Genomic DNA, 16,089 nt, shown 5'->3' with positions numbered 1-16,089 from the left:
GCCCTCAGGCCAGCTGGCCTACAACCCGGCCAGCTGAGCCCCAACCCGGGAGCCACCCTGCCTGCAGAGCGGACAGCGGGGCTGTGGCAGGAAAGGATACTGAAGCTCCGGTCGGTGATGGCCAGGTGCCAGAGGTTGATGCGCAGGTCGTCCGCGGACATGTACGTCTCGCAGTCGCTGTTGACGGAGATGGAGTTGATGTGGTAGGTGTGGCCATTGGCGAAGACCCTCCGTGGGCTCACCTCCACCATCAGGTCCATGGGCTTCAGCACGGGCACCTGCAGAGCAGGAGAGGTAGTCAGAGCTGGGTGAGAGGTGACGGGGGAGGAGTGCGGGGGCCAGGCCACTGGCAGGGCGGCTGCAGTAAGAAACACCCAGGGCTGCGCGATCAGAACAAGATACCAGGAGGGCAGTGGGCGTCTGTCCCACATGTGTCGGAAATAAGCAGTGCCACACACTGTGTCCATCACCACCAACCCTGCAGAAAAACCTGCCTTCTTTGCTTGGCCTCCTGGGATTTGTTCTGAGCCTGCTGTGTGACTTTGGATAAGTGGCTGAACCCCTCTGTGCCCCAATTTCCTCATTTCTAAAATGGAAGAAGATACTGTGGCAGAGTTAGACTGTCCACCAAACATTTGTGTCTCCTCATCTGGGGGAAGTGGCTGCCCAGGCAGGGACTGAATTTCCCAGCTGCCCTTGCAGCTGGGTGTGGCCACATGACTGAGCTGACCGATGGGGCATGAGCACAGTGGGGCCTGGCACTTGGAGGCCCAAGTGGTTAAGAGGCAGGTGTGCCTTCTCTGCCCCTTTCCCCGTCCACAGTGGGACGGTGAGGACCCAGGCTGCAGGGACGGAGGCACGGGGTGGAAGGAGGCTGTGCCCTCACGGGAGAGCTGTGTGTGCATCAGGACGCCCACCTGGCGTGTTCTGCCAGTGAGGGTTACATTTCTGTGCGCTCTGCCTGGAACACTGGGGTCATTTCCTACAGCTGCTGGGGTTAGTCCGACTCCTACCTCAGAGGGCTAGTGTGCAGAGCCCCGGAGACAGCGTCCGGTAGCACAACTGTGCTTCCGTCCGTGCCCCCTGCCCAGAACACTCACCCCCCTGGGACACTTGGTGAACCTCAATTCCTCCTAAAAGAGCTGCAGCCTGCCTGGTAGGGGTGTCACAGCCCTGTTCACCCCCAGCACGCCACACACATCTCCATCGGGGCTCTCGGCAGGCTCTGCGGGGTGTGCTGGGCAGGACTCCTCGTTCCAGTAAACTGTGGGGTCCTCTAAGGTACAGACAGACAGACATGGCCTCATCGATCTCTCCCAAGCCTGGCCCAGAGTTGAGGGTAGGAAATGGGGGCAGGTCACCCCCATGTCACCGATGAGAAGACAGGATGCCACGGCGAGCCTGACTTCCTAAGTCACAGAGTCAGGAAATGACAGACCCCAACCAGAACCAGGTGTGATGCCCTCGAGGTATCACGGTGCAAAGGTGCAGGCCTGACACCTGACCGCAGCTTCAGTCCTGCCCTGCCACTTGCTAGTGTCACCTCCACAGGGGCTTCACCTCCCTGGGACTCAGTTTCCTTATCTGTAACTGGCTAATGCTGGTGCCTGCTCAGGGTCCTTCTGTGAGGATCCCACAGTCAAGTGCTCCTGGAATAACACTTGGTACAGAGGGGAGGGGACTACAGGTGGCTGGGCCAGGGCTCACACTGCCACACAGTGTCTGGGGTGGGCACAGGGTGGGCACTGGGTGGGGATGGTGCAGGGGCGATGGGAACTGTGCCAAGGAGAGAGGCAGTGAGGTTGGAGAGGAAGGAGGGCAGATTTTGGTGACAGGCAGTCCAGCCCTCTGCCAGGTGGCTGCGGGGCTCCTGTGCCCCAGGCAGCCATCACCAGGTAGACCTGCCTGAGTCCGATCGGGACTGGGTGGGGGCAGGCGACGGGGTCCTACTGCTTGCTCTCGAGTGGGAGAGGAGCAATACACTGACACACGAGTGTGTGTGTGTGTGTGTGTGTGTGTGTGTGTGTGTGTGTGTGTCTGTGGTTTCAGGCAGCGGTAGGTGCTAAGGAGAAAAATAAAACAGGCGAGGGGACCGGGCAACAGGGCAGCAGGTTGAAAGGGCGACCGGGAGGTGGCGTATGAGAAGAGATTGAAACAGGCTGTGTGGGCTGGACTCGGGCTGATGTGGGATCTAAGAGAACCTCCTTCTCCCAGGGGACCTCCCCCCACCCGCTCCCAACTCTCAGGCTGGGCCCGGGGCTCCCCTGGGCTCCCTGGCCCTGTAAGTCCCTCATCACAGCCCTGTCCACATCATGAGTTGTCGTTTGTTTGGTTTGTTTCCCCAGTGGACTGGGAACCAGTTGGGGGCGAGGCGTGTCTTTCCGTGTTCATCTCTGCATCTCTGGTACTCAGCCCAGGGCTGAGTCCTCAGAGAGGTCCTCAGGTGAAGGGATGAACGAGCTGGTCTTGAGTGCCCTGGGGGCCAGCTGAGATGGGAGGTGACGGCTTTGATGCTGCTGGGGGGGGGGTGGGCAAGCACAAAGGCAGCTCTGCAGACCTTATCAGAGGTTGTCTGTACCGGGGCACCGAGCGTGACCACGTGTGAGTGTGTGAGCCTCGGTGTGCATGCACGAGTGTGGGTGAGTGTGACCGTGCGTGCACGTGTGTGCATCGGTGCGCATGCCTGTCTGGCTCTGGGTGGTCCTTGTGTAGAGTCTCTGTGCTTCCAGACTGTGTGCCCAGGAGTCAGTGTTGGTGTGTCTGGCCCATCTAGGGGACCCTCCGCCCAGCGCATGCCCCCAGGTGTGAGACAGTCTAAGGCAGTTCCTGTCCCTTCCTGTCCCTCAGGGCGCAGCCACCCCCTGCCCTAAGGATCCTTGGACTTTCTTCTCACCACACCTGCTCCTGGAGGTCAGAGAGCGTCCCAAGCCCAGCAAAGCCTCAGCATCTCAGGCTGCCTCCCTCTCCTTCCAGCAACACTGTTTTCCCCGTGGCCTCAGAATAGTTCACTCAGTGCTCCAGCCACTCACTGCCACTCCAGGCCATGCTTCAAAGCCATTAAACAGAGAGAGGAGAGGAAGAGGGAGGAGAAGCCTGCCCTGAAGGTTTGGAGGTTTCATGAATAAATCTTTCCCTCCACCAGCTCTTCTGGGAGGCACAGTCTAGTCAAGGTGCAGGGCAGGAGGACAGACACATGACACTAAGGACAGAGAAGGACGGGATACAAAGGCTAGAGTGGGCAGAGAAGGATAAGGATTCATCTGGCTCATGTAGAAAAGGCTTTACAGGGTGAAGGCTGATAGGGTTTTAAAGGCTGAATAGGAGTTCGCCAAACAGACAAAGTAGAGAACAGTCTCTTTGTGTGTCCCTTTGTCACAGTGCTGACCTCCAGGGTAGGAGTGACTTCATGTCTACTTCCTTGGGGGGCTGGGTAGACTTTGGGGGGGTAGGCACTCAGTCTGATCTTGCTCAGCTCTGGGCCCCAGAGACCTAGCACAGGGCCTGGCACTGAGCAGGTTTTCACTATGTAATAGCTGCCTCCAGCATGAACAGCACAGCACAGATTAGGTAGAAAACTGCACAGGGTTGGGGAGGCTTGGGTGAAATGGGGGAAAAGACAAGGCTCCCATGTTCTTTCTCATTTTCTTCCCCTCCAGCCTCAGTTTACAGTTAAATGCCATCTTGGGATGTGTGTGTGACATACAGAGAAAAATCTCAGACTCCTGAGAGGGAAATAACGGGAGTCTCACGGGCCACTGGCTCTGCCGCAAACGCCAGGCCAATCAGGAGGTGATAATTGCATCCCTCCCAGCAAATGAAACCCTCATAAACGTTCTTGGGGCTCCAGGTGGGGGTGTGTGAAGCGGGGGGCACCATCACTCCTTGTGACTCAGCATCGAAGCTAACTGGCTTCCATGTGTTCTCAGAATTTATTCGTGCAATTTGCCAGTCATTTAGGGACCAATGTGTTTAAGCACTTACTCCTCCTTCTGGGAACACCACTGATTACCGCTTCATGTGTGTGACAACTCGCTGGATGCTTAGTGCGGGCGCCTGCTGAACTGTTGCAGAAAAAGCCAGCCGTTGTCTCCAGTTTGCTGGTGAGGAGACTGAGGCATGGAGCAGGGAGACGCCCACGGCCACCTGACCGGCAGTGGGTGGATCTGTGAGCAGTCCCGGAGCCTGGAGAGGCACTAGTACCACCCCCGAAGCGGACAGCACACACACACAGCTAAGGCACAGACCCGGGGAACAGCTTTCCCTGACGTGAACCCGGCCCTTTCAGATTGGCTGGAATGTGGAAACTGGAGCCGAAGAGACCAGTCGCCTCCTAAGGCTCCTTCACGGGAGGCTGAGGCCCCTCTCTGAGCAGGGCCTGTCCCGGGCTTACACCAGGTCCGCCCTGGGCTCTGCATTCACTGTAGCCTCTCGGTGCCTAGACCAGGGCCAGGGGCACAGCAGGTGCTCAGTAAGCGTGTGCTGAATGGATGCATCCGCCTGTCCTCACCTCCAGCAAACACGTGGGGGGCTGAAAGCACCCCCCACCCTGCCCTGTTCCAGGCACGGTTCTGGAAGCCAGGGACAGACAAGGTGGCCTCAGTGCGCTTCCAGGGTGCCACTAACCATCCCTGCAGCTCCCCTGGGAGGCAGAGACCTCATTTCCACTTTATGGAGGAGACTGGGGTGCAGACTCTGGGGCAGACTTCCCTGGGTTGGATCGAGCTCTCGGTTTCTTCATCTGTAAATTGGGGATGATAATCACGCACCCACTTAAAAGGATTTTGCTGAGGACCAATGGGTTTTTATAGCCAGAATGCTTGGGAGACCCTCGCTTGCCAGGAAGTGTTCATTCTTGTTCCAGAGGAGGAATCAGAGGCTTGTGGAGGCTGGGAGCCCTGCCCAGGGCCACACCACCAGGAAGCGGCAGGGGCAGGATTTAAACCCAGGTCCTGTGACTCCAGAGCTCTCATGTCTCACAGCCTCTCTGCTGGAAGAAAGGTGAGTCCTTTTGCTTTGAATCGTGCTGGGGGCAGAAGCTGGCCTTCGCTCGGCTCTGCTTTCTGACCTGTCTCTCAAATCAACAGCAATCTTTGCAGCTGAGCCTTTGTAAAGGCTGCAAGAATCCCAAGTTCCAGCCATCCCTCTGCCCCTCAGCAAAGCACTTGGAACACACAAAGCTCTGCTCTCAGGCTCTCCTGGCTCTGCCACTCCCTCAGCTGAGCCGCTCTGGGTGAGTCACTGGGCCTCAGTTCCCTCTTTGTACAACAGGGGTTAGAAGATACGCGCTCCAGCCTTGGGTGTAGCAGAAAAGGACTTCACGGACACGCGTCACCTCGCCTCACCCTCACACAACTTCCGGAAGAGATGATCACCTCTGCTTTGCTGGGGAGGAAACCGAGGTGCAGGGCAGGGGAATGACCGCGGCCAGCCCAGCAAGGAAGCAGCCTGGCTCAGGCTCAGGCTCGGGAAGCGACTGGTTCGCGTCTCACAGGCCCTTCCAGGCTTCACTCCGCCGCGTCCGACAGCCTACCTGCAGCGACGTCACCGTGGACAGGTCCTTGAGTTTCCCCTCCTCATCCTTCAGGTTGTAACCCTCGGGCCTCTTGTCACGCTCTGTGATCTTCCACAGTTTGATGGTTTTATCTTTAAATACAAAACAGAGTGAACAAGACATGTGATTAACACCAGCCCGGAGAACCGAGCACCCACTCGCGTCCACTGGATGAGGGGGCCTCAATCCACAGCTGACCCAACCCACATCCTGTTCCTGGACACGCAGGTTCTTTCTAATCTCACTCCTTCTGCCAAGTGATGCAGCGAACGTCCCTGCAAATGGAGCATTTGTCCTCATGTCTGTCTCCTCACAGTTGATCCCAAAGGTAGAACTGCCGGGTCAAAGGATATGACCCTTTCACGGGCAGTTATCAGCCTGTCACCGGAGTTCCACGAAGACTGTCCTAATGAAGCAGCCTGCTTGCTCAGGCCTTCGCTGGCAGACAAAAGAAGGCAACCCATTTCCTATTTCTGAGACGCATCCCCGTCCATCCAGAACTCAGCTAGCTCTCCAGGGTCCTCACTTCTCTGGAATCCCACTGAGAACATCAAAAGAGTAATCTTTAGTGGCTGCAATGGTTAATTTGGGGTGTCAACCTGGCTAAGCCACACTCCCCAGACATTTGGTCAAACATGTGTGGATGTTACCCAGCAGCTATTTTTTTAGATGAGATTAACATTTAAATCCAGAGAGTAAAGCAGATTATCTTCCAGAATGTGGGTGGGCCTCCTCCAATCAGTTGAGGGTTTTAGGGAAAAAAGACTGAGGTCCCCAAGGAAGAGGGAGCTTGGCCAGCGGACATTTCAGACTCGACTGCCGCATCAGCTCTTCCCTGGGTCTCCAGCCCGCCCTGCAGGTTGTGGACTTGCCAGGCCCTGCAGCCACGTGGCCCAACGCCTTAAAATAAACCTCTGTCTCTATACATCTGTGTCTACGTTTACAGCCATCTCTCTGTCCACACACACACACACACACGCACGTATCCTATGAGCTCTTTTTCTCCAGAGAACCCTGACTAGTACAGCAGCCAAAACAAACACTGCCACCTTCGTGAGAAGGAAGGGGAGAAAATGACATCAATTAAACACTTGGTAGGTGCCCAGGGACAGGCCACCAGGAGAGGGTGGCGCTGGGATTCAGAGCCGAGGGCAGGAAGCTTTGTGGGTGGGGGTGTTAGAGAATTCCCAAGGCGGCCTTTCCTCCAAAGAGGCAGCACAAACGACGCTCTCTATGGGGTGACTGGAGAGGAAAGCAGTGCGTGACAGGCTCAGGTGCCCGCCCTGCTCTAAGCCGTCTCCTTCACCCTCTCAGTAACCCCACGAGGCAGCCCAGATGGCACAGTTCACAAGAGGAAGTGGCAGGGCCAGGGTGTGAACGCAGTCAGAGCTTCTGCCCTCAGGGGCCTGTCCTTGGGGCGGGGGCGTCACCTCTCACTGCCTGTGTTCCAGCACAGGGAAGGGCCCCTCTGGCTCCAAGACAGGGGCTTCCTGAGCCTAACCCTGTGCCAGGCATCCCTAAGGGGACACAGATCCTGTCCTTGGCACAGAAGCACCCAACCTGAATGGCAGGAGCCCCTGAGGGCAAGCCTGGGGTCAAGAGGGGTGGGAATGCACAAGGGAGGGACACCTGGCTTGGCTGACAGATCAGTGAAGCCTCAGTGGGAGGTGATACCCAGTGGAGGCTTAAGGGAGGAGGTGGGGGTTGGCCAGGTGGGAGTGGAGAAGGCTGGCCTTTGGGCACAGAGGTGGGCTAGTGGGATTGAGTGTGATCAGTTTCAGGGTTGTGGTAAAGGCCGCCTTAAGGAGTCTGAGTCCCTGGGGAGGGCAAGTGGCATCATCTCCTAAGGCTCAGTCACCCTGGAGCAGTGTTGGCTGGTCACGGGGTATTGAGTGGGCACCACCTCCCTCCACCCTCATCGTAACCCCAGAGGGAGCACAGGTGAGGGAACTGAGGCTCAGAGAAGCAAGGCCATTCCCCAAGGTCCCCGGGCTGGGACAGAATTCAGGCCTGTCTTCTTCCCACCCCAGGCACCTTTGATGATGGGGTGAGAGATGGAGGATTAGTGGGGAGATGTGAACGTGGGAAGCTGGGCCTCTGGTCCCAGGCGCACTGCTGGTGGAGGCAAGATGGCCCAGGAGCCTTGCCCTCCAAGTGGACCACAGTGAAGCGCCGTCTGGCTGGGAGCCTCCTCAGGGGCCTGGCGGGGGTGTGTGCCCTCCCCTAGAGGCAGGTGGAGAGTGGTCAGGCAGGCTCCTGAACCAGTGCGCCTCCTGCACCATCCAGCGAGACCCTCCACGCTGGGGTGGTCTGGGGGGTGCGGACGGAGAGGTCAGTGTGCACCAGGTGCTCACTGCGTTCCCTGACCTGGCCTCCTTTGTCCACCCCCAAAGAAAAGGATTCACAGAGATGTTCAAGGAGCTGCTATTTACAGCAGTGGGAAAAAGCCTGCGTCCATCCACAGGAAAAGGCTGGGCGAGCACATTCACCGCATGGAACTGACATGCTACTCAAAATATTATCGTTCAAAAGACCTAGAAAATGTTCACCACATGAGTGAGGTGAGAAATAGCATTTGATAACAAATTGCTATAACACACAAATGTGCACACGCTCATGCGCACACACGTACACGGACGTGTACAATGCACACACACATGTGCATGCACATGAACACATGCACACACGGGCGTAAAATGCACACACGTGCATACAGTGCACACACACAACATGCTCATGTGCACACACATACAACACATGCGCGCGCACACATGCTCATGTGCACGCACGCACACCCTCAGACCGCCCGCCGCCTCACCGTTGGTGGACAGCAGGGAGTGGGCGGCATTCTGCTGCGGGAGCCACTTGATCTTGTTGATTTTCTCCTCTATCTCCAGGCTCTTGAGATAGTCGAACTCTGGCTCGTGGCTCTGGAAAGTGCTGTAGACGTCATACTCGCCCTGGCTGTGCGGCGCATTCTTACTCTGCAGGGAAACCAGACCAGCGGCCTGAGCTCCAGGACCGCGGGGCGGGGCGGGGCGGGGCGGGGCGGGAGCCGGCTCGGGGACGGACCTGGTTAAACCTCACAGGGCCCGACACAGCCATGGCGATTGGGCGTCCAGTCAAGGGTCCAAAGGAACTCTCTGCTTTTTAAGTGGCTAATACCTTGCTGTGCAGCCATGGCCCAGCCCCGTCACCTCCTTGTAAGAGTCCAATAAGGAGGAACAAGGGCAACTCTGCCAGCTCCCATTTACTGAGCACCTACTGTGTGCAGGACACCGAGCCAAGTGCTTCTCACGCCTCCTCTTGTTCCATCCTTGACGCCCCTCTGTGATGGGGAGCATGACTCCCCCCATTTTACAGATGAACAAGTGGAGGCTCAGAGATGAATCGACCCCCAAGACCACAAGTCCACTAAATGTTGCCACTCACTCCACTGAGGTCTGTCTGGCACTGAGTCCGAGGCTCTGACCTCCTTGCACTTCCTTGGGTCCAACTCAGGCCTGACTCGAGGAATGAATGCATTTGGAGAAGATTTAACGTTGGGGCAGAACACCCTGCCACGTCAGATAGACTGGAATAGAATATTGCCCCCCCCCCCGACTTTCCTCAGTGGGTTCCATCCCGGTTTAGGCAGTTGAGTTTGTTGTGATAAGAACCTCCTGGTGGAGCCCTCAAAATAGTGAGGAGGTGAGTCCGTCGCGGGCACCAGGGACCACTGCCCAGCAGACAACTCAAGATTATGTGACAACAAGAAACTATGACTATGACTGCCTGGAGCAAAACACAGACAGTCGACCAGGCACAATTTCAAGTTCCTGTTAAAATTTCAAAAGTATCTGTTTCTGTATTTCCGTATCTGTTTTACTTTTGGAAAGCTTTAAAGTTCTTCAATATTTTCCCCTCTAATTCTACCCATAAACACTGGCTGTGGCAAAGGTCCATGGGAAAATTAAGGGTTTAAGGAAAAAAATTAAAGGAGAAAAATTCAAAACAGAGAAACTCGCATCCACTGATTTCACTTTTTTTGGTGCATTTTGACTGAAAGAAGACGTGGCTTTGGTAAAACCCGGTTTTGGACTGTCTGCTTTCTGGCTCTGTGTTCTCGGCAAGCCGTTTTCAAACCCTCTGAGCTCTAGTCTCCTCATATGTAAACTGAGGATGATAACAGCATTTATAGCACCACTAGGGTTGTCGTGAGGGGGTTACAGCCGCGAACACAGGAAGTCAGACCTCGGGGGGTGTCAGCTGTGGGGACCACGCTGAGGAACTGGAGGCGGGGGATGATTCTGCCGCTTCCCCCACCTCCTTCATCCTTCCCTCCTGCCCTCTCTTCACCTTCTCTTCCTCATCCCGTTCCCCCACCCCTCCCCGCTCCTCCCCACCCCCCAGTATCTTCAGCATCTAACCCCAGCCCATGTCTGAGGCAGGGAGGTGTGCGAGCAGCAGTGCGCATCCAGCTTTGGTTTCACTCCTTGGTCTCTGCTCACTAGCTGGGAGTATCTGTAAGTGGGATGTGGGTCCGTACCCTCAGCACTGGGCAATGAAGACTGGGAAAAGCATGTGGAGAGAGCAGTAAGCTGTCTACACATAGTAGGTGCTCAACAAATAGGACCTTTTAATCTCCAGGTTCTTCCAGTGGTTCAGAAACAGCGCCTCTGGAGCTGTTCCAGGCTGTTCTCATCTTATAGGGAATTCTGCAGGACAACAGACCTGACGGGGGCAAAGCCAGGACCGAGCAAAACCACCCACTCGGGCCAGAGTGCCCACCCACAGGTGTAGAAGGGCCCATCCCCCCTTTACCCTGCTCTGGCTGGGACAGCCCCGGCTCACCCAGGCAGAGGGCAGTTTACTTGGGGTGGGGGGTCTGTTTCTCAGGGGTCTAGGATGCAGTGAGCAATCACCAAACATCCACTCAGCAGAGGGGGCTCAGAACATCTCCCCCAGATGTGCCCTGCAGGGTCCCACCCCTGCATGCCAGCTCAGGCACCATGGTAGGGTACGGAGCAGCACCCTGCGGGTTAAAGCCCAGGTTGAGTGTAGCTGCCTCCCACCAGGCCCCGCCGCACCTCCGGTTCCCGCTGGAAGATGACGACCCGGCCACCCTTGTCGCCGGTGGCCAGCAGCTCTCCAGTGTGGTTGAACTCGACGGTAGAGATGATATCGGCTGTGGGGGACGGAGACAGGAAGGCACGGCTCATTAGGACCCAGTACCATGCAGCTGGACAGAACTGCTCCCGCCTGTCCCCAGGGCCCCCACACCCCTGGGCTGGGCTGCAGGAGCCCGAGGGGCCGGGAGCACTGTCGAGGGGTCCCACCGCCCGCCCCACCCCCCACCAGCTGGCTGCGGGACAGAGACTGTGGGTAGGGTCTTTCCTTCCCTTCCAGAAGCAGTTTGGGGGCTTTCCTCGTGTGCAGATCAGGGGCCTGGGATGCAAATCTGACACTCACCCGCCTGACTCTGGTGGCCACAGAGGCCGACTCTACCCCTCCCTGCCCCCCACCGAGTTGCACATGGACAGGACCCTTGGCACCCCTGACCTGGACTCTGTAGTCACCAAAATCTCTGGTCAGCCTTTAACACAGCGGCTCTCCTTTCAGGTAAACCGCAGACCTGACCACTCCTCTCGGCAGCCCCAGGTGGACACTGAGCTGGCCCCTGAGCTGGTGCCCACCCCACACTGTGCTCTCCTTGTAACCGCCAGGCTGATGGTCCGCCTCCCAAGTCACGGGGTGTTTCTGCTCCAAGTCCCCTCCTTTGCGTTCTTCTCTGTCTCGGGTGATGGAAGTTCCTTCCTCCCACTGGCTCAGGCCTGAGCCTTGGGGCCACCTTAGGGTCTCCCTCTCACTCTCCACATCCAGCCCTACTGGCCCAGCCTTCCAGATACATCCAGATTCCAATCACTTCTCCCTCCTCTTGCCTGGATGGCTGTGACAGCCTCCTATCGCATCTCCCCCATTTCTCCCAGCCTGGACACAAGCTGGTCTAGACAGAGCAGCCAGAAGGAGCCCCCTCGGAGCCCTCCAGGGGTTCCCTGAGGATACTCAGAGTGTCAAAGCCTTGAGTGACCTGCAGCCCCCCAAAACAGGCCACATCAGGAGCCCAAATCTTCAGTCCTCTCCTGCACCCGCACCTGGCACCCGGCACTGCTTCCCACCCGGGGCCGGGGACCACGCCCTGTGATTCGCTTTGGCCTGTGGGATGCCAGCAGACAAGCCATGGTCCTGCGCCTCTTCCACTGCCCAGAGGAGGATCTCCGGGGGCCAGCCTGTGCCCCTATCCCTAGCCCAAGAGGGAGGGAGGGCGGAGGACCGACCAGCTCACTGAGTCCAACCAAGTCCAGATCAGCGGGATCGGCAGATGTGTGGTAAGAAATGCTTACTGTTGAATGCCCCGTGTTTTAAGTCAGTGGAGGGCTCCGGAGCCCCAGTCTCCCCCCAGTCCCCGTCTCTCACCTCTCCTGGCCTTGGGCTTCCACTCCCGACTCTGGGCTCCTTGCTGTCACCAAAAATACCAGCTACCACTTGTCTCAAGACCTGTTCCCTCAGCCTCCAGTGGCTTTCCCACTCCTGTTCCATACAGGCCTTTTCCTTTTCCAATCAAGTTCCTTTCAGACACAGCTCCTGACCTGCAAGGGCCCTCTGAGCCACAGGTCACTGCCAGCTCAGACAGTGAAAGGAAAAAGGAGGGAGGCAAGGTGGTTCAGAAGCGGGATGACACACGGGACCTACTCACTGATCAGGATAAAAGCGCGTTTCATTAAACTGCAGAGGACAAGGCAAGGAAAGGCGCTCTTTGGGACCATGGAGATGCTCCCTGAATGTGGAATCGGGAAGAGCCTCAGGCCTTGGCTGCCCAACACTGTCCCTCCTGGGCAGCCTCCCTGGCCCAGGGACACAGGAGGGCCAGAGCTGGGAGCACAGCCCAGCAGTGCCGCATTCCCGCATGTGGCACAGGTCCTTCTCCCCATTTCATATCAGCACCCCCTTAGGGGGGAAGAGCAGGATATAAAACTGTGTACAGAATGTTTTTAATTATATAGACCAGTGATCACAGCCGTGTTAAATTGCAAACAAACTGGGCAGAGGGAAAGCAAGCTGCAAGAGAATTTTCTACCATGTTAAACAGAGGTGGCTTTAGGGTGGTTGAAAGAAAATATTTTTTTCCTCCTCTTCCTACATTTTTAGGTTTTCTAGATTTTCTGTAATGAATGTAGGTTTTAATAGCTTTATCGAGGTGTGATGGATATATGCGAAAATGCACACATATAATGTATGCAGTTTAATGAGTTTGGACATATGCATAATATACATTATTTTTATGACGGAGAAATAACAATGCTTTTAAATTAAAATGCCAATGTAACCATTGGTACCCAGAGCAAATGTGGTCCGTAAATGCTGGGCAGTTACCACAGTAACGGACACTAACGTCTGCAGGCAATTACAATTTCTGTGTCAGTTTTATATCATTGCCTCCTTTGAACCTCACGCCAGCCCCTCAGGGAGATATGGCTATTATTTCTATCGGCAGCTAAGAAGATGGATGGAAGTCCATCCACAGTGACAGTTCCCAGAGCTGTTCATGGACCAGTCAGAAGTCCTAGGTTGGAGTCTTGGGTCCAACGTCTCGGCGTGTGGCCTTTGGTTCGTCACACCACTTCTCTGAGACTCAGTTTTGTCATCTGGAGCGTGGCTATAGTAGAGTCTGCCCGGGATTAGAAACTCAAGAGAGACGCTGGGGGTGAGAGGGCTTGGGAGAGAGGAAGGACCGTGACACTAAGGAGTGATGAATGACCAAAATGTACCAGGCAGAAAGTCAAAGCTCTTCCCCATCTTTGTTTCTGACCCCCACAGAAATCGCAGTGGCCAGCTCAGAAATGTGCCAGATAAATCTGAGATTCAACCTCACTGTCCAGATTTGGGAGTCCTGACCACCAGCCTCTCTGGTCCCATTCTGCAAACATTTACAGAGCAACTACCAAACCTGAGGCCAGGACACTGCTTCCTCAGGCTCAGGAAGGGGCTGGTGGATGTGTAACATCTATTCATCGCTACAGTAAGTGTCTTCTAGGGTTTGCCTTAGGAAAACTGATCTCCCCTAAGAGCTGGAAATTCTCATTGGTAAAACCACGAAATTGGAAAGTCCATCCTCTCATTTTGGATGTTTGACACATCCCAGCCCCAATGCCACCTCCCCCAGGGAGCCCTCTTGGAGAGACCTCCTTCTGCCACCCCCCTGCCCCTGGCTGTACAGTGGCCTCTCCTACAACTATGGTCTCATGCCCACTATGTGCCCCTCACTGGATGGCAGACACTGCTGGGGAGACAGCAGTTGGAAGAAGAGGCATCACTGGGTGAGTTTCCCATTTTCATGGCTTCTGGCCTGAGGACAGGTGCCAGTCTGTGCTATGTGGTTGCTGAAACTCAGATAGAAAGTCACATTGGTAGGTTCGATAAACCAGAAGAGAGAATCTGGGAAAATCCTAGTAGCTGGAAAACGAGGTAGTTAATCCCAGAAATTGAGTCTACAGAAGGGCCCCCAAAGGCAGCACATAAACTCTACCTGAACCTTCAGCTGGCTACAAACTGCACACACACACACAACAGACTCCATGCAGAGGTGCTAAGGCTAAAAGAAGTGAACTGGGATCCTGCTGGGATGGAGTTCATAGTTGAGTTCAACCAAGTTAACTGCTTACAAACATAAAACAAAACAAAAACGCTCTTTGGATGGACAATACAAAACATCTAGAGCCTCTCACAACATCCAAGATATAATCCAAAATTATATGAAAATATACAAGTCAATAGGAAAACATCACCCATACTTAATACAAAGACAATTAAGGAAACAGACCCCAAAGTCTGGATATTGGAATTAGCAAATGAAGACTGTAAAAGTAGCTATTATAACTATGTCCAAGAATATAAAGGAAAATTTGCTCTTACTTCATGAAAAGAAAGGGAATTTCAACCAAGAAATAGAAGCTATAAAAAATAACTAAATGGACAATTTAGAATGGAAAAATACAATATATGAGAACCACTGAATTGCTTAACAGAAAATTTGAGATGACAGAAGAGTTAGTGAACTTGAAGGTATAGCAATAGAAATTAGCACACCTGAAGAACAGAAAGAAAAGAAATTTAAAAAGAAAAAGAACAGATCCTCAGGGATCCGTGGGACAACATCACAAAGTCTAACACACATGTATTTGGATTCTAGAAGGAGAGGAGAGAGCACAGTAGAAGAAACAATGACTGAATTATGCCCAATAAGGTAAAAGACTTCCATCTGCAAATTTAGGAAGCTCAGCGAAGTCCAAGCAGGACAAATACCAAGAAAACCACACCTAAACGTCAAACTGCTGGAAGACAACACAATGATAAAATTTTGTAGGCAGCGAGAACAAAAACCACATATTATATTGAGGCACCGTGACTCAAATAACTGCAAATTTCTCATCAGAAATAACAAGAGTCCAGAAGGCTTTTTAAAGTGCTGAAGGAAAATTTAAAAACCTGTAAACCCAGACTTCTGTATCCAGTAGAAATACTCTTCAAGAATGAACGGCAAATAAAGACATTTTGGTGAAAGCTCTCCAGGGACCAGTGATTTCATCTCAGGGGCAACTGTCCCCCCACTGCAGGGCCTCAGGTGTCACTGGCTGATGCCTCGGGCTCAGGGTCCCAACTCAGCCCCTGGGTGAGGTCCACCAAGCCCGCTGATGACTGGTGGGCGCTCCAAGTCACCTGGTTGTGGACGAGGGACAATCCCATGAAAGCCCGTGGTGTTCTTCTACTTGTGAGGTCCCCTTTTCTTTCTGCTGCAGCTTTGGGAGTCCCCCAAATGGCGAGGCAGAGTTGGAAGAGGTAACTTGGACCATTGGACAAAGAGGCACCAGTCAACCCCTGGGGACTGGGGACAACACAGCCTTATCAGTGGAAGCCCAGAGCCGCCGCCTGCTTTGGGAACCCTGGGGTCCAGCACGGGCTCAGGGAGCAGTCAGAGGTGGCGTCCCAACTGACCAGCCCGGTGACAGGTCTACAGTGAGAGACGGAGCCAGCGATGGGCAGTCACAGACCCTGACTGGGTCCCCCCAAAACATATGTTGATATCCTAACTCCTGGCACGTGTGACTGTGACCTTACTTGGAAATTGGGTGGCATAAGATGTGGTCATACTGGATTATGTGGGCCCTAAACCAAAGACTGGTATCCTGATGAGAAAGCCATGTGCAGACACAGGGGCACAGAGACACGCAGGGGGAAGGCCAGGTGACAAGGCAGGCAGAGACTGGAGTGATGCAGCTACAAGCCAAGGAACACCAAAGAGGCAGGCCGCCACTAGGAGCTGGAAGGGGCCCGCCAGTCTCTTCCCTGGAACCTCCAGCGTGAGCCTTGACTTCAGTCTCTGGCATCCAGAACCACAAGGGAATAAGCCTCTGCTGTTTTAAGCTACTGAGTGTGTGCTAGCTTGTCACAGCAGCCCGACCAGCAGGGAGAACAGAGCAGGACAAGAGGCTGGGCAGGCA

At 54.8% G+C, this 16,089-nt stretch overlaps 1 protein-coding gene across 3 annotated transcripts in view; it reads right to left on the bottom strand.

The window, feature by feature from the left end:
* Positions 1-16,089, bottom strand: part of PPP2R2C (protein phosphatase 2 regulatory subunit Bgamma) — a 131,413-nt gene that overhangs the window by 44,300 nt on the left and 71,024 nt on the right. For all 3 annotated transcript variants that reach the window (XM_032493662.1, XM_032493669.1, XM_032493679.1), the window contains exons 2-5: positions 10,621-10,718; positions 8,370-8,535; positions 5,531-5,643; positions 101-278 (exon numbers count right to left, since the gene is read on the bottom strand). In XM_032493662.1, the coding sequence (XP_032349553.1) occupies positions 101-278; positions 5,531-5,643; positions 8,370-8,535; positions 10,621-10,718 (555 nt within the window). The remainder of the gene's footprint in view (positions 1-100; positions 279-5,530; positions 5,644-8,369; positions 8,536-10,620; positions 10,719-16,089) is intronic.

This window comes from Camelus ferus, chromosome 2 (genome assembly GCF_009834535.1).
Source record: "Camelus ferus isolate YT-003-E chromosome 2, BCGSAC_Cfer_1.0, whole genome shotgun sequence".
NCBI lineage: Eukaryota > Metazoa > Chordata > Mammalia > Artiodactyla > Camelidae > Camelus > Camelus ferus.
This window is presented reverse-complemented; position numbering and strand designations above follow the sequence as displayed.